The 26,384-nt window shown below is 37.8% G+C and overlaps 1 protein-coding gene across 2 annotated transcripts in view; it reads right to left on the reverse strand.

Moving 5' to 3' along the window:
* unc5da (unc-5 netrin receptor Da) overlaps positions 1-26,384 on the reverse strand; it is a 156,050-nt gene that overhangs the window by 48,213 nt on the left and 81,453 nt on the right. For both annotated transcript variants that reach the window (XM_056732054.1, XM_056732053.1), the window contains one exon: positions 5,625-5,825. In XM_056732054.1, the coding sequence (XP_056588032.1) occupies positions 5,625-5,802 (178 nt within the window). In that variant the 5' untranslated portion in view covers positions 5,803-5,825. The remainder of the gene's footprint in view (positions 1-5,624; positions 5,826-26,384) is intronic.

A 26,384-nucleotide genomic window follows, 5' to 3' on the forward strand; every position in this document is an offset into this window, starting at 1 on the left:
TCAGTGGCAGCTTTGTCGGTCTTTGCTAGCCTATTCCCCTTATCCTCATTTCCTTTCCCGTCCTCTTCCAACATATGAAGAAAGAGGAGCGTGTGTGTGTCTAAGCATAGGATCTGAGTGGCAGTGGGGAATTCTGGGAGAGATTTGGGGAACTTAATCTGCGTTTTACAATAGTAACACTGTCGCACTGCCACGTCCAAAGTGTCCTCTCTGTTTCTGTCTCTTCTCTCTGTCCTTGTCTCTCAGGGCTTGGCATAGCCAACAAAATCTGATTCCTAGCCACATATTGGCGGCCATCGGGTTGCAGCTGTGTGTATGTGGGGAAACTGTCCGACTGTTGGCTTAGGGCTCTATCTCAAGCAGTCAGAGGTCTGTAGCAACTCTATGAGCCTTCTGATCCAGTTGGCATGTACAGCGGGTGTGTTTGTGTGTATGGGTCCATCTGAGCATATAGGGCCACTTCAGGGATTAACAACATCGGGTGAATGTGTGCACAGGCGACGCCTGTCAGCTCCTCAGTCTGGAAGTGTTTCATGCTGCATAAAGGCGGTATTTATGTGATAAGACAGACAGTTTGGTCTGCCATGAATTTAAAGTCCTTTAGATTGGCAGAATGTGGCACTTGTGTCTTAAATGACAGTGTAACGGCTAATCCTGCATCAAAGCCCCTTGTTAACAGAATTCTGTACTTTTTTGGAAACTTCTCTCCAAGTTTTCTATTTTTAGCCGTTTATTCACAACAACCTTCGCTCAGAGTTTGCTCTTTACCAAAATATGTAAAAATAGGAGATTACACATTATGTACATTTTGTTAAATTAAATCAGCATAATGTTGACATATATTAAATAATTACATATGATATAATTACACTCTTGTTTGGAGGATTTGGTTTTTCTTCAATTTGTAAAAAATTTTTTATTTCCACAAAGAATAATTCAGCATTCCAGAATTTATAATATAACATTCTATTATTGTTTAATATTAAATCCACAAAGGCTAATTTATTAATGCAAATGTCCTTGAGATTTATCGCTTACTTTATGTGGTTTGTAAATGTGTATGATTTCTTTCTTTCATTCATTCATTCTTTCTTTCTGTCTTTCTTTCTTTCTTTTTGTCTTTCTTTCTTTCATTCTTTCTTTCTTTTTTTCTTTCTTTCTTTCTGTCTGTCTGTCTTTCTTTCTAACTTTCTTTCTTTCTTTTTGTCTTTCTCTTCATTGTCTTTGTCCTTCTCGAATCTCAATGCATTTTGTCTTGGGTCTCTCTTTCTCTGTTGGAGGTAGATGATACAGCGCAGTGGGCTAGCTGTGATCCTAATGCAGAATGTTGGACGTCGATCCCTCTTGCAGTCGGCGAGCAGCAGGCGAAGACCATCTCCTGCTCCTTCTTTTGCCGTGTCCCTCTTTGTGTCTTCCAAGAGTCGTCTCTCATCTTCTGCACACTCGTAAGCCCGCTGAAATGACTCCATACGAGAAATAACCTTTTGACCTGAATGAAGTAAATGACCCTTTGACAGAAAATTGAAATGTCTTATCAGTTTCACACCACCATGCTGTTCTAAACCAAATGGTTTTGAAATAAAAGCAAACGCCTGATAACCAAAATGTGGCGGGTTTGAAACCTGGTTTTTTATTAGTATCTCATTTTTAAAAAACATTTTAAATAATAGTTAAATAAATTAAAATATATCAATTTTAAATTTAAAGTATGTATTTTTGACGAATTATTCTTTAAATCTATTGGTCTCTTTTCTCCAACATCCTGTTTCCTCTCACCCTCTTGACTCTAAATCTTTTCTTTCACCATGTATTCCCTTTATTTCTCTAACAACCTCCATCTTTTTGTACCAATTCCTCTCCCTTTTAGTTCCTAAATCTCTCCTTCAACATATCTGTATTGTCACTCTTCTATTATAAATCTTTCCTGCTCTCCTTTCTTTTTCATCTTTCTCTGTGTATCTCTCTCTTTCTCGATGGTCTATCTCTCTCTTTCTCAATGGTAGCACGATCACAGGCTTTGGCCGTGTGAGCTGTATCGATCAACGAGCAGTGGGGTTACGTGCTCTTGTGGACCGTTGTTCTGCCCTGCCCTTCTGCTCTCTTACAGCCTATACCAGTCGTCATGACAACAGGTTGAGCATTATTTTATGAGCTACTTCCTGCATATTTAAGCATATTCAACATTTCATTCAGGTTACTGGATACCCATACGCACACCCCACGTTTTCAGCTATACTATAGCTGAGTTTTATTAGCACATTGTTTACTGTGGCTAGGCTACATGGAGGGCTACAGTCATTCACAACTACAGCCGTGACAAACTCTCTCAGCAACCGGGACATGTGACACCTCACAGTCTATGCAGTATATAGAGACCTTTCGAATATATTTTCATTAAGTGCCAGCATAAAAGCCACAGCAGTCCTTGTAATTATTAAACAAACAAGCACATTCTGTCACACAAAGGTGAGTGCACCAATGTGTTTTTTTTTTGTGATAATGCACTGAATGCACACTCTGAGCGAACTCATCATGACTAAATGATGAATCGTGACCTTACAATGAACTGTCAAAACCAGAGGTGTCCTTTCGGGGTCGTGCACCTGAGGTTTCCTGCAGGGTGCACATTTTGCTCCTTCAGCTTTTCGGCCCAAAAGGAGATGGTTTTATTACGATACCTATAGTTTAACTAAGGTTTTTGTAGTAAAACCACAGTAAACATATATTTACCATGGTCTAACTACAGTAGCACAGTTTAACTATGATACTTGTATTAAATCTATTGACAAAATAAAAGGTAGTAAATCTACTAAAATAGCATTGTTAATTCTACTAAATGTAATGTATTGGAATTAAATAGAATATTATAATTTAACAAGAGTATTCAATTGTAATATTAGAATATTCTATTCTATGGTATTCAATAAAATAGAATAGAATAGAATGCTCATGACTTCAAACTATTTAAAAAATATGATGCATTAGAGGCAAATGGAGCCATAACAGATCTTTTATCATTGTGTTTTCAATAAAAGCGAGTTCCTCGCGGTTCTGCTGTTTGCCAGTGAATGTCGATGGTGTCCAGCGCTGTTAGTCAGCTCAGCTGTTACTGTGTGTTTGGCCACAGGGATAAAATAGAGCTGGTTAATTCTGAAACACACCCGCAAGCTGGCCGCTTATCCTGACAGTATTCATCAAACATGAAGCAGCAAAGCCTGAAATTTTCTTTTATATCTCTATTAATGCCTCTGATTCCATATTCTAGTATCAAAACCAGTTACAACCAAGGACAATGAATGATGATGGGTAAGGGTTGATGTTTCCTATTTGTATACAATAAACATTATTCATATATCACTGCTGTTAGATGTAACCTCATTATATTTCATGATTTTTTTCACACAAATAGTTAATATTGGTCATTGTTAATATTCATGATTTTCTATGGGAATGGGAAATATTTAATCAACGAAATGTTTTAAAAACAGCTTGTTAACTTTAAAAACACAGTGTTTATTTTTTTTAAATAAGGTGTTTTTAACCCTGAAGGCCAGTTTTGGAGAAACAAGTTTTCCGCCCTACAGCGACGATTTTGTATTAAAAAAATATATAATATATAATCACACAATATTTATTGTAAAGGCTTCTGTGCACTTAAAGATAAATATAATAAATGAACAAAACACTCCTGTTTACATTGTCTGTTTAAAAAAAGGAATGTTTCACATGCAGTTACACTCTAATGCATTTTCATTTTGACAACATCAACTAGTGTCACCCTACCCTAGTGTGGTTTTACAGCCTTAACCAGTTTCCTCAAATGGCACCATTTCAAAAGCACTGACAGATTTACCAACCATCCATCCATGGACAATTCCATTCTGCCCAGCAGGACAAATAATCCGAGCAGGCACGCAGGCAGTCCAAGGACACCTCTGCTCCCACTCGCCGAATTTGATTTATCGGTATCGCCGCTGGAGATGCGATCAGAGTGTCTGTGCTGGACTGAGGGAGCCCGGTCTTAATCAACAGAGCTTCACAGATGTACAGAGATGATTAGGCAGTCCAACAACCCGCTGGGACTCAATAGTCAATGTTATGCACATACAGAACATCCTTGTAAGTGTGTTGTGGAAAATCTAAAGTCATCTGTGTGCTTGCATCTTTAAAATTTTTAGTTCAGTCTTATTTTAAGTGCATGATCTAAGATTAGCCTAGAGCAATTCAGCCTGTGAGTTGAGTTAGTTAAGGTAAACAGACCTGAGCTCGAAAACTAATATTTAATAATGGGAATATGTGGCCTAATGGTTTAATATTTGGGTTGATAATAAAAATGTGATTTATTTTAAAGCCATTCATCGTATTGGTTAATATAACTGATTTGACCTACTGTACATATATTAAGTTACACCAGCAAAGCTATTTTTAAAGGTTGAGTAAGGTAGATATCGCTGGTTGAGGTAAACTGAAATCTTTCACTTGTTTAGTCTGGTTTTCATGGAACTGGATTTATTGAAATAAAAAATAGTTCACATAATCTGGATAAACTACACCAACAATGTTCAGTTAAATATTTACATTGATGCATTTATCTGATGCTTTTATCCAAAGTGAATTTGTGCAAGTGCAAGAACATTAGCACACCTGTTTTCCTGAGATCAAACTCATAACCTTAAAGTAGCATTGCTAATGGTAATTGACATCACCTGAGCAAATGCAGTTGTACACATTCATATTGAAACTTTCTTAGAATAAAAGTATCCACTAAAAGACTACCTAAATGCTGAGGTTGAAGTCACTGAACGGAGATTATTTTCATGGTCAGTCCTATTTATCCTTTCTAAAGCTTTCAATTCTGAAAGTACTCAAATTTGTTAATTTTCCTAACCGCTGTCTAAATGATCAAAAACAGGAGGGGATGAAAAAAATAAGCGCAAATGGTAAAAACATGCCTGAAATGAGCCAGACAGCTTTCAAACGTTTTTGAATACAAAGCAGCCATTCATGCCTGGGTCAAGTTCTGATCCGAGAGTGGGGAATAAAGCGCAATTTCACTCTGTTGCATCACTGGATCAGTTATTTTTGCTGTCAAAAATCTGCAGCACCAAACACTAAATTCAACAATCAATCTCTTTCAAAGCTCTTACAGATAGCACACTACGTTTGATGGAGAGGGAACTGGAAGATGAAACACAGGGAGAAGTTGAACTGAACAACCGCTGGTGTTGGATTTGACATTCTGGACACTGTTCATCCACCAGGCACTGCTGTGTGCTTGTTTTTGAAACAGAGAGACAGAAGATGCTTTAAAGAGAAGGACAATAGCTCTGTTCCAAAACCCACTGAGCTGCCTCGCTGTTTGCCACCTACATAGACAGCTTCCTTCTTAGACAGTATCTTAACCGGCAATGACGGACTCTGACTACACCTGGAGAGCGAATGTGCAAACAGTGCTTTGCGCAATATGTGGATCTCGATACATTTCAAAAGGGTTTACACAACTTTAAAACATTTTAAAGTTGGCTGCTGGAATTTGAATGTCATGATCACACTGTACCAACAAACACCAACAGGGTTAACACAATTATCTAGAAAAAGACCAAACAGTCTGTAGTGTGTCTTACCTGTTCCCAATTCAGTATGCTCCAATGAAGTGTGTTGGTTTTGATGCACCCATTCCCCGTTGCATTTAAAGAAGATCTGTAGAGCGGGTCGTGCACGGCAACATAGCTTGATGGGGTTGCTCTTCACGATGTACGCATCATCAGGCTCTTGGAGGAAGTGAGGCAGTGTTCCAGACATCGCGGAGAGACCATCACGTGACCCTGTAAACAAACAAACAAACATATGGATGTCAAATGTCAGCTCATCAGGAAAACCCTGGTTTGGTTTGAAGCAAAGTTAGAATATCCTACTGAGCAAATCCAGTTCACTGGCAGCTATGTACCTGCCATCTCCTATAATCAGACCCATCAGCTGGGGCTCTCTGACAACAAGCTTACTCTCTAGCTTAACTGGGCTGTCAATCACATTCAAAAGCACCAGCAGTTTGGGCGATGCTTTCAAACGAACACCATATGGATCCCTGATACCTAGAGACAGTGAAAACTGCCCTTAAGAAGCCAGCGGAGGATTTCAGGACCATGGACAGCAGACACAAAAGCCAGCGCAAATTTAGCACCATGGACAGCTCATCAGAAATTTTTTAAAGCCATTTTATGGTTATTATAACTAAGGTGATCATAAAAAATCTGACAATGCGACAGCTGAATGTGTTCTCTGAACATATGGAGAAAAGCATCTGCTGAATGCTTACATGCAAATATAAATGTGGGTCACTGCAAGAGATGGACAAGCAGATACTGTATTACTGTACTGATACTGTACTAGGTATTCTAAAGTTTGTTTATATACTTATAAAATCATCCAACAAAACTGTTAAGATTTATCTTATATGTAAAGCTGCAATCCATTACTTTTTGGTAAAAATTCTATAAAAATAAATGATTGATACGATAACAGTTTCTGCACTGTGTCAATCATAAATAAATGCATTTGCTCATGCAGGTTTGAGTCTAGCCTGCAACGTGTCCTGGTCCCTTCCCACAATTACTCTCCGCACATTAAAAGTGAATAAAAACATGTATCTATAATAAAATATGAAGAAGTGCTGCAAAATATATAATAAACTGTCCTTTGAAAAAATGAAAGCTGTTTTGACTGCTCCATGAAATCGGCCACGTATGAGTGTGAAATTCCATTTCACACAGTGATATTTGGAGAAAGATTTAAGGTCTAAAAGTGTCTCCTGGATAAAAGACCCACACAAGAGTGACAGGAGCTGAAATATCCACCGTGATTCAAAGCACACCGTGATTTAAAGCACTTCTCTCTCTATCTCTCTTTCTCTCTCTCTCCATTTCTCTTTCTGTCACTGCATGTGTACTCACGTACACACTCGTCCTCTTAGCCTCTCTCTCGCTAATAAAACTGTCACAGATGTAATTGGATGGCATATTTTGGAAGCGATTTTCCCTGACATCCTAAGCATAATAGAGATTTCAGTTATCTTGTAAAACTTTATCTATGTGTGTGCACAGGTGTGTTATCCTCTGGCAAACATACCTAACACATCCTGATAAGAACAAATGGTGAAATACTTGTGTGTTCTGCTCACACTGAGAAACTCACTAAGAAACTCATGGCCTATTGGTTGGAGACTCGGACTTGTAGCCCAAAGGTTGCTGGTTCGAGCCTCAGTATCAGCAGTGATTGTAGGTGGGGGGAGTGAATGTTGAGCGCTCTCCTCCACCTTCAATACCACGGCTGAGGTGAGACCCTTGACCAAGCACCGATATCCCAACTGCTCCCCGGGCGTCGCAGCAATGGCAGGGTTTGTGATACGTTGTGTGTGTTACTCACTGCTGTGTGTGCACTTGGATGGATTAAATGCAGAGCACAAAATCAGAGTATGGAGCAACATACTTGGGCTCACATCACTTTCACTTCATACTGTATCTAGGAGCAAGGGACTTAGAAAGGCTAGCTGAATCAAACTGATTTTTCAGTCTCAATGTTTTTGTTGCATATGATCTTAGAAACAATTGAAAAATCAAAAGATTCCTACAGGTTGTTCGTTTTTATTATCTCCCATCCCTCCTCGTTGCTTCATTCCAGAAATGACAACAGAAAGAAACATGCAAACAGAACACACACAATTTTAAATGCATTCTGGCACAATTTCATGTTTGTACCATTCCAGTGCTTTTGTGCTTACGGACACGATATGCTTCTTTGCAGAATAAACCCTCCCACACACAGACCGCCAGGTAGGAGTGCAAACACATCCATATTCACAAAGACGCATAACCATATTGCGCCATGCAATTCTATACTGTATTGTGCCAACGCTATTTTCGCACACCCACAAACAAATGCATTCACATTCAGAAGCAAATATACAATCGCAGCATTCTCGTGCACGGCCACACACACGAACGCACATTTTGACTTGTACATCACAAGCTTTTATCCAGATACCATCGCAGATGTTCCGGAGTGCTTGACATGATAGCAGTCTGATGAAAGGGGAAAATAGTAATAATCCGACCGAACCACAGATGAAAGGAAAGCGGGAAAGAGAGTGAGTGAGTAAGCGAAGAAGAAAAAGTGAGAAAAAATGAGAAAAAATGAGAAAGAGCTATTTTAGAGTGGCGGATGATGCGCAAGTAACATCTGTATGTAGAGTGATGCATATAATATAATAACAGCAAGCGAGTAGGGGACAGTTTGTTTGTGCCCAATGGAAAGCAAAATGTATCTGTTTCTTTTTACAAAACAGCAAAAAAATCCATTATAAACTTCACTTGGCAAACACACAGCCGGTAATGCATCATATACTGTGAGCATGGTTCAGCGTGGGGGATAGCACATTCTGGTTACCACAGTTACCCATTCATTCCAAGGAAAAAATCCAGACATTAAATAAATACGTTATTAGAAATAAAAACGAGGTAAAGACGAAAAACTTTATATTATGTAATAAAATAAAAATATGTTCAGTCAACAATGACTTACAATGGCCTTAAAGTAGGGGTGTCCAACCTTTTTGTAAGCGAGGGCTATCTGAAGAGATAAAATCATCCAGAGGGCTACTTGGATATAATGAGAAATACTTAAAACTGTGTGATGCATAATGTGATGCATTATTTTTTGTTATATTTAACTTTTAAGGTTTATGTTTTTGTGACAGTCGATTTCACCTTAGTTATAGCACCTTAACAATATCTTCTTTTGTGTTCTCCAGAATAAAGAAAGCCATACAGGTTTGAAATCACAAGAGTTAACTATCCCTTTGAAAGAAATAAAATTAATAATGAGATTGTGCTTTTTATTACAAATATTACATAACATAATATTTAATTTTATTTAGTAACAACTGATGACGAAAATGCTCATGAGAGGACAAAGTTCTATAAATGTGTGTGTTTTCCAAACCTCCCTGTGTTCTGACAGCTATTTAATGTGTCTCATTTGCATGAGTTGATAAAGCGCTGAACTGTTCTCTTAATCCACATCATGACGTGGCAAAATGGCCGTCCTCACCTCCTCAATCCCCCGCTGTCAGGGCCGAGACGGTTTCCACTGCAATGATATACGAGCGGCGGGTCACCCCGGCAATAATGGCGGACACTAGATACATCTCACGCCACGGGACCAAAACAAGATGTCAGTGCCAACAGCTCCGAGCAATGAGTTTATCACACACACCTGTCTGTCACACTGATAGGACTCCATCGCAGAACACACTGACGCTAACAGTTCTCACATGCTGCCATGACTTAGGAATGATAAAGGAATGCCTGGCTGATGTTAGATTGCATCTAGTGTTTATGTCAAAGCACATACATATTTTTTGTGGGCAGACGGGAGCAGTACACAGGGGGTGAAGGAGTCACTGAATATCCCGGGTTTGGCTCAGACCTCTGAGGATTTTTCAACCTGTTATTTGGTGAAATAAGAATATGATACAGCTGCTATATCTGCAGCAAGTAATTTCTGATGTCAATGGAGATAAAAACGTATATAATAAAAACCCTACATTTCCAAGACCACAATAGTAAAGTATTTTCTACATAGTGCCCTCTACACAAAATCAAAGGATTGAATGTGTGATATTACACTGAAAAAAGAAAAAGATGGTGAAAGGAAATGAGGGAGGGTGTTTGTTTTACATCGTAAGTGGAATAAAAAAGAAATGTAAAATTACCAAATTAAAAGAGTTAATGTGATTGGACTCATATCTGGATTACCACTGATGAGAAAATGAAGACTTCGCCTAATACATCATTTCAATACCAGCCTGGCAGGGGCCAATAATTGAGTGTTTACTGATTTTCAAAGAGGAAAACACAAAAGACAGACTGACTAAATGAATTAGAGTGTGTGTGTGTGTGTAAGTGAGAGAGAGAGATTTCTACTATATAATTTACAGTTTCTTCTTAGTTTCTTTAAGTAACATAGCCATATCAAATAAGCTAGGGGGTCCTTACATATTGGAAGATCATGGACATTTTGGGAGTGGCCATACTTTTTTGAGAAAATGGGTTAAATAAAGTCAAGATAACATGAGTTCACAAAAGACACCTCAAACATTCGGATGAAAGAACTCTGGGATGTGTGGAGAAGATTTAAAGCACAACAGCATTGATCCTTTCAGATCGAAGACTTTCTCTTTCTTTATCCATCTCCAAAGAGCTTCACACTAAATGATATTACTAAGTTGCTTATTATTTCTCGTTGCTGTCCAATGGGATCAAAGTTGTTTGGAACCCCTAAAGCGCTCTTCATATGCTTCTTTTTTCATCAGAAAAGTTGTTGAAACACTAAAAAGCAACCAAAATCTAAACCAAGGTTCAAAATGACAAATAAAACAGTATTCGCTTCACATTGCTCTTAAGACAGACTAAATGTTTAGGCATTGGCCGGTATGATATTTTGACGGTATGATAACCTTAACCAAACATCACGGTTTGCGGTATTGCAATTACAACAATGTGTCATTTTCAACTGTCTGCGTGTACAAACAACTTTTCAACTGGTCACAATACATTTTTATTTTTGAGAAACATATAAAACATGTACGTTAGGTAAAAATAAAGCCTTTAAATAATATTCTTAAAAAACATATTTTTGTAAAATATATTAAACATAAACATCAAATCAATTACATGACTTAATGATTTAATTAATTTTGTGTAAACACAGCTCATACCTTAAAAATGGTAATAACAACTAGACCGTGGACCCACTTTTGTGAGAAAACAGAATTCCTTTGCATGCGTGTTGCATGCAAAGGAATTCTGTTTTCTCACAGCTGTAATTTAAAATGCCTTCGAGCGTTAATCTTCAGACAGCATGGATCCCCTGCAGACCGCAGCATCCTCTCCCACATGGTTTCTCACTAGGTCTCCCATCAAAGGTTTTTGTAGACTAGTCCATCAGCTTTAATGGCGAGTTAGGTAAGACTGCTGCAGTCTTTAATGTCCCATTCCCTCCAGTGTGACATCCTGCCTGTTTATGCAGCATCTGCTTAAAACCCACTACAGCATCCAAACCTCTTTTTGTTCATATATTCGGTTTATATACTGTATGTTGAACAAGATGAAAGGTAAAAGCGAAAAGAGAGACAGAGTGGGAGATGCAAAGAAGAGACAGAGTGAAAGCAATGCAACGTGGCAAGATAAGAGAAGAGAGAAAAGTAGACAACATACTTTGAGTGGAGTCAGGAAGAGAAGAGATGAGAATAGAATAGAAAAGACAAGAGGAGTTAACTATAATAGACCATAAAGAGATATGAAGGGAAGATGAGTGAAGACACAGTGTACAATTTTAAAAATAAAGGTGGTTGCCTAAATGGTTTCATAAAGAACCTTTAACATCTAACCTTTAACAAGCTTTCTGTCTCACAAAGGTTCTTCAGATTATAAAAAGGTAAGCAAGATGTTTGACTGAATTGTTCTTTGTGGAAAAATGTTTTTTCTATCTATGGGATTGCCTTTATTTTTAATAGTGTAGAAGAGACAAAATAAGAAGAGACAAGAAGAGATGAGTTAGGATTAAAATATAAAATTAAGAATAGAAGAGAAGAGAAAGGAGACAAAGAGAGAAGAGACATAAAGAGAAGAGACAAAAAAGACAGAGAAGATAAAGAAACAGAAGAGATGAAGAGTAACCTATAGGAGAACATAAAGAGAAAAGAAGACGAGAGAAAACACTACATAGTAGATGGATAAAGACTAGAAGAGAGTAGATCAGACAGACTGTAAAAAAGACAAAATGGAGACAAAAAAGAGATTAGAAAAGTAGAAAAATGACAATAATGAGGCATGAGAGCAGAGACAGAAAAGAGAAGATAGACAGAAAAAGACAAAGAGAAGAGATGGGAAAAGAAAAGATGGAAAAAGACGAAAGAAAGATCCAAGAAGGACTGAAAGGCTTTCTGAGCTCCAGATGAACACGGCAGACACATTAATCATGAATCACACTGAGCCGTGAGACACTAAAGAAATGGAGGGAAGTGGAAGAGAAAAGACGCCTGTTTTCCACACACCGACTCCAAACCAACAGCTCCGAAAGTATTTCAGAGAAACACTTTCTAGGGTTGAAAGAGAGTTCAGACAACACCAGGGCCAGAAATAGATATAAAGAAACCACTTTTACCATAAAACTCACCATCACGGCATTTTCAAAATATGAACAAGGTTTCTGGTAACTGACAGGCCTTAGATTCCACCTAAAATGAGACGCCCGAGACACGGCTGGAAAAAGCAAGTTCTCACGGGTCGCCGCAATAACCTCAATCATTCAAAGTCAAGTTTATTCTTCCCAAAACACCCGGCTGGTCACCATCTACTAAAGCGACCCTCTATCTATTCGCTTTCCATCCACACGACTCACCCTGCCATGCTGGTTTTACAAAGTGCCGGAGAGGCGCGTTCTGTCAGTCAGTGTAATTAGCCTCTCCTCTCTCATTCAGCCACTGATCAGAGCTGAGCGTGGAGACAGGTGAAGGAAACCCAGCAGGAGAGAGGAAGAAGAACGGAGGGCGAGAGAAGAAGAGAGATTAAAGAGAGAGAGAGATTGATCTAAAGCTCTACAGTGAGCATCAGCAGGGGGCATCACGGCTCAAGAGGAGAGCGTCAGCGTACCGCACACATACAGATTTACCATCGATGTCTGCACACCATCTGTTCACATACGTGATAGGATCCAATATCAAACGTGTGCTGGAAGGATCATTACCAGGGGTACTGTCAAGGAATCTCAGAAGGAACCTAAGGAGATAACTAGTGACTGAACACTGTTTTTGCTAAATGAAGGTCGGATTTCAAATTCTTCATCTCTCTAGGGATGGCGTTCTGAGAACTTCCTATGGCGAACATCTGTCTGAATCATGCAGATAGAGCTTTGAACGTCTGCTCGCCCAACATCTTTCCTTCTGTCTAGTACCCTCCCGCACTAAAAAATGGAAATCATTTGATGGATTTTCCAGTATTAACATGAAGAAGTGTTGATCAACTCAAAAAGCATTAAAACATTACGCATATCCTAAAACACAATCTGCAGGTATATTATTGTGATAATACATCCACAATGTCTTTTATTTTGAGTGCAGTGTAAAAAATCAACTCCGGTCTCTCTCCCCTTGCAATATCTCCTTTCATTCATTACCGCAACTCTTATCATTCATCAGAGAAAAAAGCTTGTAATTACAGCCTTTAAGTGAGAGAACGATTCAGCACTATCTCTCTCTCTTTCTCTCCATCTCCGGTTAACTCTCCGCCTGCTCCTCTCCTCTCTTCTCCATACCATTATTAAATGAAGCTCAGAATATATTACAATCTCTCTTTCAGGTACTCCGACAGCTTTAGGAGCGGAACAGATAAAATATACCTTAAATGTTGTCATTTTGTCATTTCATTAAAAACCTGGCAGCTGAGAGGAACTGAATTCCATAAAAAAAGTTAATATCCCTCAAAGAGAACGAAAGCGGATCGTTCTGGAGAATTTATTAATATCATTATTCTGCTGTCAGCGTGCATACGTGGCATATGGAAAAATGTCACTCATAAAACTTGCACCTTGTACTTTTTTTTTTACACGGAGTCCATCACAAATTGAGATTATCATTGCGGCAAGGTGGGACAGGATCACAGACAGAGTGTTACAAAACAGAGAAATCACCGGTTGACACCCTACTGTCCTCTCTATAATGGAACATCTGTGTCTTCTAAGTACACTTGAGGAAGTTGTTCTCTGATGGGTTCTGGCAAAACGGTGACAGCAATGTGAAAGAATGAAAATTAAGATTATTACTTAAAAAATACTTTTTTAAATTTTCATAAATAAATGTACAAATATGTACTTTTATGACTTAAAAGTGAATATAAACTTGTTTTCTTTGCAGTATTTGAGGTCTGAAAAAAATCCAGAGAGCATCTCTTCTGTTATTTTGACCTGTTTCTCCAGTTTTCATTTTCTGCAATATGTTTATTTGAAATTCGGGAGAAATATTGATAGTAGTTTACAGCATTAAACAAAACAATCATTGCACTTAAGCACATACTGTACCTATAAAAATCTGAAAAAATGATTTTCAAATGGTCTCATATTTATTTCACTGAGTCACACGAATGCATGTCTTTTTCAAAAGCCTACCTGACCAAATCTGTCCCATCCATTTGAATAAAACAGCACTCCAGTGGAGCTTCTGTTGAGCATAATCGTTTATATGTAGAAATATATTTCCGGTGACTGAAGCACCTGGCGTGAAGTCTAAATGTCAGACTCAGAGATGAGGATTAGACGGAGTTTAAAGCCACAGCTCAGCTTAATGGTACCTTGTGAGGGCTTGTGGTTTCTCGTGACAAATTTTTGAAATCATAAACACCTGTATTTGAATGTCAGCGATGGCCATGTTTACGTGGCAGAATTGCACCCTGCTTACCCTGCCAGGAATTTTTCTTTTATATGGCCAAAGTATATGTCAATCTTCAAACAATTTTTTTTATTGATATGCAACTTTTATCTTATATTCACTTCACTGATCACAAGATTATGTTAACAATTTCTAAGATGTAACTCATGGGACATGTTTTAAACAATTGACAAAGCTCTAACAAGCTCGTAAACTAAAACTAAAACAAAAACAATTGATGAAAAAATGATTTCGTAAAGTTAAATAAAATTTCAAAATGTAAATACATAAACAAATAAAATGATACAAAACTAATGACAGTTGTTTAAAAACTAACTAAACTAAAATAATAATTATAAAAAAAATCATAAATAATCAGGTCTTTTCCCATTGTGGCCAATTCTGGCTTGACTGTAGAAACAGCTGTTCTATACTATAGAAGAAGACAGTAGGATGCCTGCCAAGTGGAAGACGACAGGGCATAATTTTTGATAATTTGGGGTTTTCGACTAAAACTGGATGAAGAAGAAAGACATAATTGATGGCTGACCAAAAACGGTAGAGCCCAGTTTGGGACTATTTCAAGTTTTTGTTTGAAACTGAAAAAAGCAAACGTATTGTCTTGGTGCAAGATTAGATTTGTGGGGTTGAAATAAGGGGGGGAAATCTGATAAACCTGGAAGTACATTTGCAATCGAATCACCGCGTGGAGTACAAAAAACTTCATGATAAAAGATTCGGAGAGGAGTAATAAAAACGACGAGGCTAATGACTTTGCTAGCAGCTCACAGTCCCGGTGTGAGAATCAGCATTGTGCTTTCAAAGATCTGAGGTTTGGCCAACAACTTTGAATAAAGCTAAAACTTTAACAAACAAATATAAAAACTAAACAGAAAATTATTTATATAATAAAAACTGAATTAAAACAAAAAATTCAAGAAAAAAACTATCTAAAACTAAACTGAAATTTCAAAACGATATTTAAATAAAATAAATTCTAAAATGCAGAACCAAAATAATCCTCCAACCCTCTTCATGCCGCTCCAGCCAGACCAGCACAAACTCGCCTAGAAATACATATTCCCCCAAGCTGGACTTCTCAACAAATTATCATTCAAATTTCTAGGTCTTGCTTTATTTTCCCCTTTGTTGCATTGTTTGGCCATCTGTGCTGCACTGTAGATAGCTTACGGCCCATTAGCCAATCGCAGCGCTTGGTTTTGACCTCCTCTTCAAGGTCTCCTGCTTATTATTTCTACCTGATTTCCACTGAAACGACAGCCATTCGGAGGATTTCAGGCTTCGTTTCACCGATTCTTCCCTTGTAATGGAGCCCTGCTCTCTTTTTACGCTTTTGTGCCGGTTTCCAAACATTCAAAACAAATATATAACCACACACATGGGCAAAAACGACGCCAACCATTGTTTCCACAGTCACACGTTGTATTTCTCAGCCATCGCTGTAAGCCTCATCTCTCTTCATTAGCGTCTAAAGCTCACTAATCAGAGGTTATAACCTGTCTCACCCCGAAGTTCTACTCATCATAATGTCCAATAAAGTGCACATTAACACGGTTCAACCTCTTTTGAATTCATCACTGCCTGCAAACTGCTGTCGGTCTTTATGAGGTTGGAAATATCGTGTTTTTGTTTTTGTTTATTCACAGGTTTATTGCGTGAAAAAATGCAAATGAAGACGAGAGTGGAAACATTCACAATTTCTTTTCATTTTTAGTTACTTACTGTAAAGTCTCCTTAGGTTATGGCATATAAGGAGCCTACAATAAATCACTTTAAAAAGGTTGTACGTGCTTTGTGTAATATGTTAAGAATTATAGCCACAGGCCTTAAGCGGAGAGTTTAAAAATATTCATTAAGCGAAAACTTTATGTGGTACATCGGAACGGAATCTAAAACGAGGCGATTTACATTTGCATAGGTGACACAAAGCTCCTTGATATGAATCGAATTCAATTATGCTGAAACAGAAATGATTATAAACCTACGGGTGATAAAATTCAAATATAGACTCAGTGCAGCAATATAAGTCATCATTTCAGAAGGGGTTTTAGATTTAAAGACCGACACGAGAGATGAACTGACGCAATTCGATGATGAACACGTCAGTTCAAGGTGAGGTCACAAACTCACACGAAAAACAAGAGAGGTCTATAGTAACCTAGACCAAGCTTTATGTTTATTCATCCCGCGTGTGGGAAGAACCAGAGACGGATGTGTGTGCGTGAATGTAAAAGTTTATTATTGGCGTCTGGCTTTTGGCCTCCGAGAGTGAAAGAGAGCAGCGTATGTATTCGTTTGCTACGATTAACGCTAACATTCCCTGAATACCCAGGCTTACTCACTAATCTCCATACACTGATACGCGTTAGGATGTAATAGGGCCCGCTGACAGGCAGAAACCTTCCCTTTAATTGATCTGTTTCAGTTCAAACTCATGGGCGAGCTCGTCTTATTATCTCTTTTCTTAAAGGTACGACTTTTCTTTTTTATGCATAAACATAAGGTTCCTCCTATCCTTTTAATCCTATGGATTTACCATAATCAATCAGGCATAATCCCATGCAAACAAATGATCCCTGTTCAAATGCTAAGTCTCAACACAATCGATGACCAGAACAGCTCGGTTGCTTTGGTTTACATACTTACAATGAGCAAAAGTACACATTCTAACTACATCAATGTTGAATTCGGATGTGGAAAAGCACCGGGCAAACAAAGCGTAGCCAAGCACCATGCATGGAAAAACATTTTTCCCCGGTAATTCCACGCCAGTGTCTCGCTTTGTTACCGGCACATCACATATAGCGCACAGCTGACTGCACGTACCCCCAAGTTTCAAGTAATCGAATCAGGAGGCACCGGGAGATTAAATCTGGGCTCGTCTGGTCAGCTGCCTGACCAAGCATTCTCTTCCACACCACTTCCTGTGCCAATCTTTGCTATTATTCACACCCACTCTTTTCATTCCTCATTCCTGCTCTTTATCTCCCTTTGACACCAGCTTCCATTACTCCCTCTCTCCATTCATCCCACTCTTTCCAAGTGGAAATAAGGCCAGTAATCTGATGCATCACTTCCTGTTTCTTCCAAGGAAGCGTTTTTTGGCATGGAACTAGAGCATTCTTCGTAATCAAAGGACATGTGTACTCAAAAATGTTTGTATAAAAGTATATTTTAATAATTTAATTATTATATTTGATCTTTGATCTTTTTGGTTCGTTTTGACTTTCTTACTGAAAAGCTGCTTTGAAAGAATGCAACAATGTAAAAAGCGCTATATAAATAACAGTGAAATTGAATTGAATATAAAATTATGAGCTAATTTAATAAAAAAAAAAGATAACATTTACTAAACCTTGTACAACTGTTTTCCACATATTGGGGTTTTAAACTGTAGCACCACCACATTTTGGTACAAAGATTTCCAAATTTAAAACAAAAGTAAAGTGCATATAATACAGTATTTACTAAAATTGCGCTCGAAAAACTCAAGCCCTGTTACTACACCTTGCGATGAAAAAGAGTCCATGTCTGCTGTAAGGTGCATTTAATCACAGGTTTTAACAAGTGGAATACCAACCAGAATCACATAATTTGTGTCCAATTTTTCCTCTCATACAGCATTCTGACAGGCTTGTGTAGGCCGTCTTTGGATCTGGAAATGAGACATGACTGTTAAACAGAAACGTGGTGAGCGGAGGACGCAGGAATGATGTGATACTCAAGTAACCGTTGAGTAGATGTGAAAGGTAATTTCGTTATATCCACTTGCATTTGGCATTAGCACACTCAGAATGTCTCTTCTGTCTGTCTCTTTTTCCGTCAGCTGCTATCCTATGACCCCCAAGCGTACACTCTTTGTGCTGCATAATGAAGTAAAACATTCTATATGGCAAAACCATTTTGACCCCTTCACAGTAATGAAGGGAGTTATGACCCCTATGAATACACCACATCATTACATCATAAATGTCCCATATACTTCACGCCATTAAATTTAACGCTACTGAAAAAGAGCACTATTATTCCTTTAGTAGGACAGAATGCCAGCAAACGAAGACCTCCTCTTTAAACATGATCATTAGGAAGAGCTTGGAGGAAGAGCCATGTGAGGTCACAGGGACACGTCTCCTTGCTGCTGTGCAGCTCCGCAATTAGTGTTATTGAACGGAGCGATTCGTTGCAGTTAACTGACCCTCATAGGATGTCATCTGCAGTTCTGACACCCTGCTTCATTAGCGCACGGCTCCGGTAGGTTACTCAGGTCATGCACACCATTATGTGCACATATATATACATATAAAATGTCTTTATTCTCTCTAAGTACTACACTCAGAGATACACTAACCGTATACATGAGTGCACATCTTCACATAACAGCATAATAGTGTATTTCTGTTCTCAGAACAAAATAATTTACATGGCTGGAAATTTGACAAACATTATCTTTGTTTTTTATTCAAATATACTATTAAAAATGTGTTAAAAATATTGTGGTAACACTTAACAATGAGGTTGTATTTGTTAATATTAGTAAATGCATTAGCTAACATGACAATATATATTTTTAGCATTTAGGCTATTCATCTTTGTTAATGTTAGCCCTGTTGAAAAAACAGCATATGCTGGGTTAGGTATGTTTTGATGCTAGTTTGACCAGTTTAAACCAGCTATGGACCAGCACATGACCAGCTTAAACTAGCTCAAACCAGCATCAAAACATGCCAAACCAACATATGCTGTTTTAACATGTTAGTTAATGTTAATTCATTTGTTTTTGTTAGTTCAGTTTGCGTTAACTAATGTTTACAGATTAACATCGATTTTTACAAATAATTTTACCAATGTAGTCAATGTTGAAATCAACAATAAGTAAAAGTGCTGTATTGTTCATGGTAAGTTCATGTTAGCTAATGCTAACAAAGCTAATGTTAGCTAATGTTAACAAATAAAAGTGTTACCAATTTTGCAAGAAGTTTTTCTCGACGTGTAAACTGAAGCTCGGAAGAAGCAGCCTAGAAGTAAGAATAATTTAAGGAATCTTGGCCTAAAAAAATGCACAAAGCTTATTGGGTCAAGGCAAATGAAAATACTTCAAAAATTACGAGACAGGATCAAATAATATTAAAAATGTATACAATTATTATCAATTTATGCTTTATTTCCTGTGAGTTTAAGCTTTATGTTTTGGGTGATTAATGTTTTGGGGGCGTAAAAAGCTAATTTGACACAAATATGCCCCTAAGGATTTCACTTAGTCCAAAAGCAATTCCGGTTTCAGGTTTTTTTATATTAAATATATTTGTTTAACATTTTAAATTGGTTATAAATATTATTTTTATTTTATTTTGTTTAAACTGAAACTGAAATCACGGTTGTTTGTTTTCTGAAGTCGTCTATATGTTAGTTCGGGGTTCACTGGTTTAAGCATTTCTTCACAGTTGAGCTGACAAAACTCAATGTATTTGCAAGCTCTAAACTGGTTTTCTCCCGTAAATTCACAGTCCAGTTAATCTTCAACTCATTAATATTAAACAGGGCTGTTTTGTCCATGAATTAACCACTTGTTTTCATGTTTAATTAACATTTTCTAAAGCAAATCCACAACCTGGACTCCAGCTTGATAGAGTCCAAACACTTTCCAGGTTATCAGTGAGAACCACTCTACACCCACTTAACCAGGCAGGCCAGACAAACACCTCTGACCATCACTCCTCTCACCTTTAAACTCCCTCATTCACCTTCTCTCATCACTCATTCATTCTCTCGCCCTCAGCTTTCCGGTTCAGGTGGATAGGTGGGGTCACGATATCTACAATTCAGCCTACCACTTTGCACCTTTTAAAAAGTGATAAAGTACTGCCTATTGAATGACATTTTTCAAGCAAATGAATGTGGGTGAAATCTGATGGCTGGGCGGGGTGGACGTAATGCTGTAAAAAAGTAACTGAAAAAACATGAAATGACAGTAATTAAAATTTCATTCTTCTTTTTCAAAGTGCCTCAAAAGCAGCAAACTACAATCAAGCTACTTAAGGGGGCAAAGCTTTTAAGCATATAACTATCTGATCATATCACGTATCATTTGTTCAGAGCATTTTTTGTACCACAAAGACTACTGTATGTGGATTTTTGGAAGAGGGATGTCAAGTACGCTGACAGCGTTCAACTAAAACACATACATTTAAACTAAAAACCTTATTATATACATTTCAATCTCCTTGACTGACATTTCGAGATGGATACATTCTGAGGTAGGACGGATGTAATGTAATGTTATTCTAGCGTCTGAATACCCAGAAGACAACAGTCATTAAGAACCACACAACGTAAGATGTTCAAGATCACCATGTTGTAATTAGCCGCAAAACAATAAAGCATTGAAGAATAAATAACATATTATTTCTGAGTTTCTGTCCTACCTTGTCAACAATTTTCATCCACAGTTTCAATTTCACTGGTCGCTTGTTTTTTAACAGCTCCCAGTGGGTAGTTTCACTCTCAGCGGTATCACGTTTGGTCTGAAAATCTGCATCACATATTAAACTTCAAACATGCTCTTATTAACTTGGATTTCGTTGCTGTGTGAAACATTTCGCTATCAGTGAGGGCAGAAATAAATGACTTGAAACTCGAAATCTCGCGTCTAATTAGGATGAAATGAAAGCGCGCCCAATGTGGCCAATGTAAGCGGTTTACAAATCATCACATTTACGCAGACTGCCAAAATGAGGTGCGATATGCATTATGGTGGAAAAAATGAAAGCCATGCTCTGAAACTACGGGTAGTTCTCGGGAGGTTTGAATTTAATTAAGTGCAACAGGATATAGGTTCTGCCAGCCTTGTCTATCTACTCCGTTTGATCAGAAACACTCCTGACACCTTCAAAAACCCTGATTACAGTCCAATGAACTAGAGATGATTGATTCAGCAAAATATTAACATTCGGAGACAGAAGAATGTACATAAATACACCAGATTTCCAACATTTAATAAACAGCAATAACCTTTATAGAGCCATCTGTTCAAACAGCGCTGGAGCCACAAACAGACAGACAGCGTTATGAGGATAATAAAGTAGGTGCATGTGTACATGCAGAAAGCAGCCTGCTTGTGTTTTTTCTAGTTTGCACAAAGACAAACAACCGTTTTTAAGGTCCTTAAAGGAAAGGTGGAATAGCAATGTCTGATTTACGATATTGAATCAGATTTGATCAATAAATAATGATCCATATGATTCGTTAAAGATGTTGTCCAATGTGTATTTTTTGGAGGATCTATTTAAAGAAATGCTTAACTACTGAATGTCTTTAGAGGTGTATAAAGACGCTACATAATGAAGTGTTGTGTTCATTAGGTATTACCTTAGAATGAGCAATTTCAATCTACATACAGTCCCCTTGCATGGAGTTCACCATGTTGTTTCTACAGTGGACCACACGGACAACCTGCTCTACATAGCTCATTTCGTAAATACGTTATCTCCTTCGGCAAAGAAGCAAAAACACGATGACATCTAAGTCCTGTGTCAGCCACTGTAGTGTTTTGAAAGGGAGGGGGGAGGCATCGAGTGAGCCCTTGGTTGCAATTCGCTCCTCACCACTAGATGCCACTTAATTTCATACACTGGATCTATAAAGAATCCTATTCATCTAGATCTCAACTGACTTACTGACTCAAAGATCTGAGTTTAAAAATACAAAGAAGATTTTTTTTTTAAATAGCCATTAAATGCCTAATGTTACCCATCATCCCATTTGGGACTGAGGAGATGTGGTTTATTTGCTTTAAACGGAAACTATTTTCTATGGCTTGATGCTTCGGTACACAGACAAAAAATTAAATAAAATAATAAATAAAAACAGTAATTGGGTTAAACATGACTATTCTGCATCCTCTTTCTGACCCTTTCCTGGATTCCCAAACACTGCATGAGCGTATTCTCTTACACTTCATCAGAGCGAGCCAGACTGCTGAATACTGAATAGAGGGTAAGTGTACAACGCTCAAGCAACGAAGACCTTTCATCATTCCTCCATCCCAATATTTGTGCCGCATCAGTGCTTCAGCATTGACCTTCTAACCACGGTTCAGTCTTTTCTCTACTCCATGCAGTTTGACGGCGGCCAACATACTTCTCTCTTCCAATACGCTGACTTTGAAGTTTTTTTGATGGCTTCGTTTTAGCCTTCCCTTTTCCTCTCTCTTTTCTTGCTGTCAAATATGTTGCAAGCCTTCCGAGCTCTGACAGACCCAACAGACTGAGAGTGTTAGCCTGCTGAGTTTCACAGAGCTGAGGAGCTGCAATAAACAGCTAAAAAAATCAGACCGAACAAAAAATGCATGTCTTGCTCCTGTCGCTCACTTGGTAGAACATTGTGTTAATTTTTTATTTACTGTGTATATATAATTTTGAAATAAAAAAGATACTAATGTAAATTGTTACACTGAATTGGTTCATTTTTATAAATCGCCATAAAGTGTTTCCGAGAATGATTTCCTTTGTTTGTTCATCCTCTCTAGAGAAAGTGAAAATGCTTCTTCAAGTCTGCTAGCATTAGATACCATTGAGGCATTAGTGCATTATGAATAAGCCTACTTAAAATACCTCTTTTCAAGTACCGCTAGTGTCCAAAGCTCTCCTATATGAGTGCTTGTGGTACTCTGCACATGAATATATAAAGCCCTCTGGAGGTGTATGTTCTTGACACCTTTCATTGTAGCGGTGACCAGCCGGTTGGCAACTTTTAGCCCACAGTTGTAGCATGCACCTCAGGAGGCCCTAATGAAACAGAGCCGGCGTGATGTTCAGCCTTTGATCACAGCGGCCATTATAGCTCTCATGGGGCTAATTGGTGAACAGGACTACTACTGATTTCCGAGAGCCGCTTCCACAACTGGAATAGGTCCTGTGGGATGTAATCATGAGCTGTGTCAGCAGCCTTCCATCAGCTTGAAAGGGAGGCAAACGTGCACCGTGAAATTTATAGGGAGAGAAACATGTGCAGACGATTAAAAGCACATGGACATACTCATAAATCTGAAAGGGACAACTGAAAGTGTCACTTCTCATATGGTTCCATCACTTCATTGTTTCTCACATCTTTGTAAGCCACTCAACGTCTAAATACAGTAAATGTAATGAGGCAAGTGTGTTTGCGTGGAAGGAATTTAATATATGAACAGGGTGGATGTTAGGGGTAAGACGAATCACAGATGAGATCTCTTTAATATCTCTGTCATTTCTAAAAGGAGAGCAAACTGGGGATTTTGTTTAAAGGCCGAGAAATTTCACAAATGTCTCTATTAGACTTTCATCAGATCTCAACAATGTCACAAACTGAGCTCAGATTTACCAGGTCAATATGACATTTCTCATAAATGTTTTCCTATACCCACATTATTTTACCCATAAATAATTTTAAAATAAAAATCTATGATATAAATTAATGTATTCTATTCATTTTCACTTCTCACAAGCAAATTTAGGAGAAACATCTGAGACTTTATTGCAAAGTTGATACATAAGTGAAACACAACTGAGAACTCATAGCTATAAGAGCTATAAAAGAGCAACGTCTGAGCCATAAAAATATCCCCTGACGTGTGATTTCGTAACATTTTTAAAAGTGGGCTTTTATAACAATCTCCCCTCAAAAGTGGGCATATAAGTCTGGAAACACTCTTTTATACCCAAAATAAAAGATGTGCAAAAAGAGGCTTTTTTTAAACTGAAAAAGCCAACAGCAGTGTAAGAAAGAATAATACAGAAAAGCAATGTGTCTTGATTGTAGTGCATTTGATCATGTTGTTGCATCTAAGTCAAATTGACTGATAAAGTCCTTTATTTGGTCTGTGAAACACTATCAGGCAATGAAGCCCTCAGTAAAAGTAATGTTCTACAAAATCTCCTGTCAAAGTATGAAAACTCTGTTTCCATTGGGAGAATTCTTCACCCTTCATTGGTTATAACTATCGTACAAGATATCACAGAGCTAGACAAGCTGAGCTAAAGTTGCTGTATCAGCGAATCAAAATGTGCTGGTTCTGTTTTCTAATTGGGGTCAGAACGGAACACAAAGCACTGTGATAAATGGACAAAATGAGCAACACTGGAAAATAGACCACAACTTTTGGATATTAAAAAAACTTTATTTCTAGAGACAGCATTAAAGAAAGAAAAGTAGACAGGGTGTAGACAGATGGTGTAGCATTTCCAATTTGCTATTTGTTAGTTAATGGTGTTGCTTGATGCTGGCTACTATAGTTGTAAAGCAACTAAATAAAAGTAGCAATGCTAATTAACTCAATTTTGGTACAGTTACAAAAGTTCAATCTGAAGGGTCGTTCATACTGGTAACTGTAATTATTGGGTTTTACAGAGAGTTTGCTATATTTAAGGGACCAGCAGAGTCCTCACAACAACTACAAGAAGACAGAGGAAAGATATTTTTGGATCAATTTTGAGCATTTTTTCCTGCTGATGAATAAAAAACATTGCAAGCTTGCGCATTGAAAATGTGAAACTGCAGCATACAAGAATAAAATAAATGTATGTTTTAAACCACTGATGTGGATGCTAATGTAGATAACATTATGGTTATCTTAAAAGTGATAGTTCACTCAAAAATCTACTCAACCTTTTATCATTTAAAACCTATAGGATTATTTCTTAAAAAAAAAAGATATTCTGGAGAGTGTCGGGAACTAAACAACAACGGCACCCATTGAGTTGCATTGGTGTTGCATCCATACATCGTTGCTCGTTGACAAACATTCTTCAGAATTTGTTCTTTCGTGTCCTGCAGAAAAAAGGTTGTGAAAATCCCTTTAAAATCCCTTAAATCCTTAAAGTGTCCCGTTATCTGTAATGTTCTGTTTGTCAAACTTGGTGGACTTGGTTTGTAATGTTCAGGGAAACCGCTTTGAACTTCCTTATAGTAGGAGTAACTTGCGAAGCCACGGTTTTAAGAAACTTTTCAAACATTGCTCGGATGAAGAAAACATTTAGTTCCACACACGAGGCAGAAATAATGAGGCGCTGCCGTGGTGACAGATAACTCAAACTCGGGGCAGAAGTTCCGTCTTATTTCTTTCTCTCCCTCTCTCTCTAAGCATATCAGCACAATCTGTCCATCTCTCTCCCTGAACATCTCTTCCATCTACAGCAGTTGAAAGTAGGCCATCAATCACCACGGGGAAGGTATTCACAGAACAGTTGGCTATTTTCACAAACATTTATTCAAATTTATGCGTGCTTTATCACTATACTAAAAAGTAAATACTTAAATAACACTGATACATCCATCATTACCATTTATACAGTGTAACAAGCGACAGTTTGATTGTGTGTAAATGTCAAAGTAAATCATGCTGAAATCGTAATGCGCTTCTGATCTGGAGGAAACAGAATCTTCAGTGGGGTTGTCAGGCCTCAATTACCATCACATTCGGTGATTATTACACAATTAGTGCAGTACGTCAACATCGGCATGTTTATATGGCATTCTGCTATCTGAAAGTTTATCATTGTGTTCAGGAAGCAATAAAACTTTAGGGCTTTTTCAAACCTGGAGAATTATTAGAGCTTATATTAGAGTTATGATTCATTAACAGTTCCAGCATTGTCTCAGATATTCCTCCTTTGGACAAATGTTATGATAAATCTTCTATTTATAGGGAAAATGTGACACTGTTGAGATATAGCCTAGATCTTAAACTCTTGAAGAAAAAGTTATGGGATCTAGGGCTCAAGCATATTTAGTCTCACTGCTGAATCAAAAGAGATTCACCCGAGATCTCATTTTAAAAGTCTTATCACCCGTGGGACAAAATACAGATGTAGCATAAAGCTGATAAACATTAATAAAAAATGCAAAGCAG

Source organism: Triplophysa dalaica, chromosome 19, assembly GCF_015846415.1.
Source record: "Triplophysa dalaica isolate WHDGS20190420 chromosome 19, ASM1584641v1, whole genome shotgun sequence".
Lineage (NCBI taxonomy): Eukaryota > Metazoa > Chordata > Actinopteri > Cypriniformes > Nemacheilidae > Triplophysa > Triplophysa dalaica.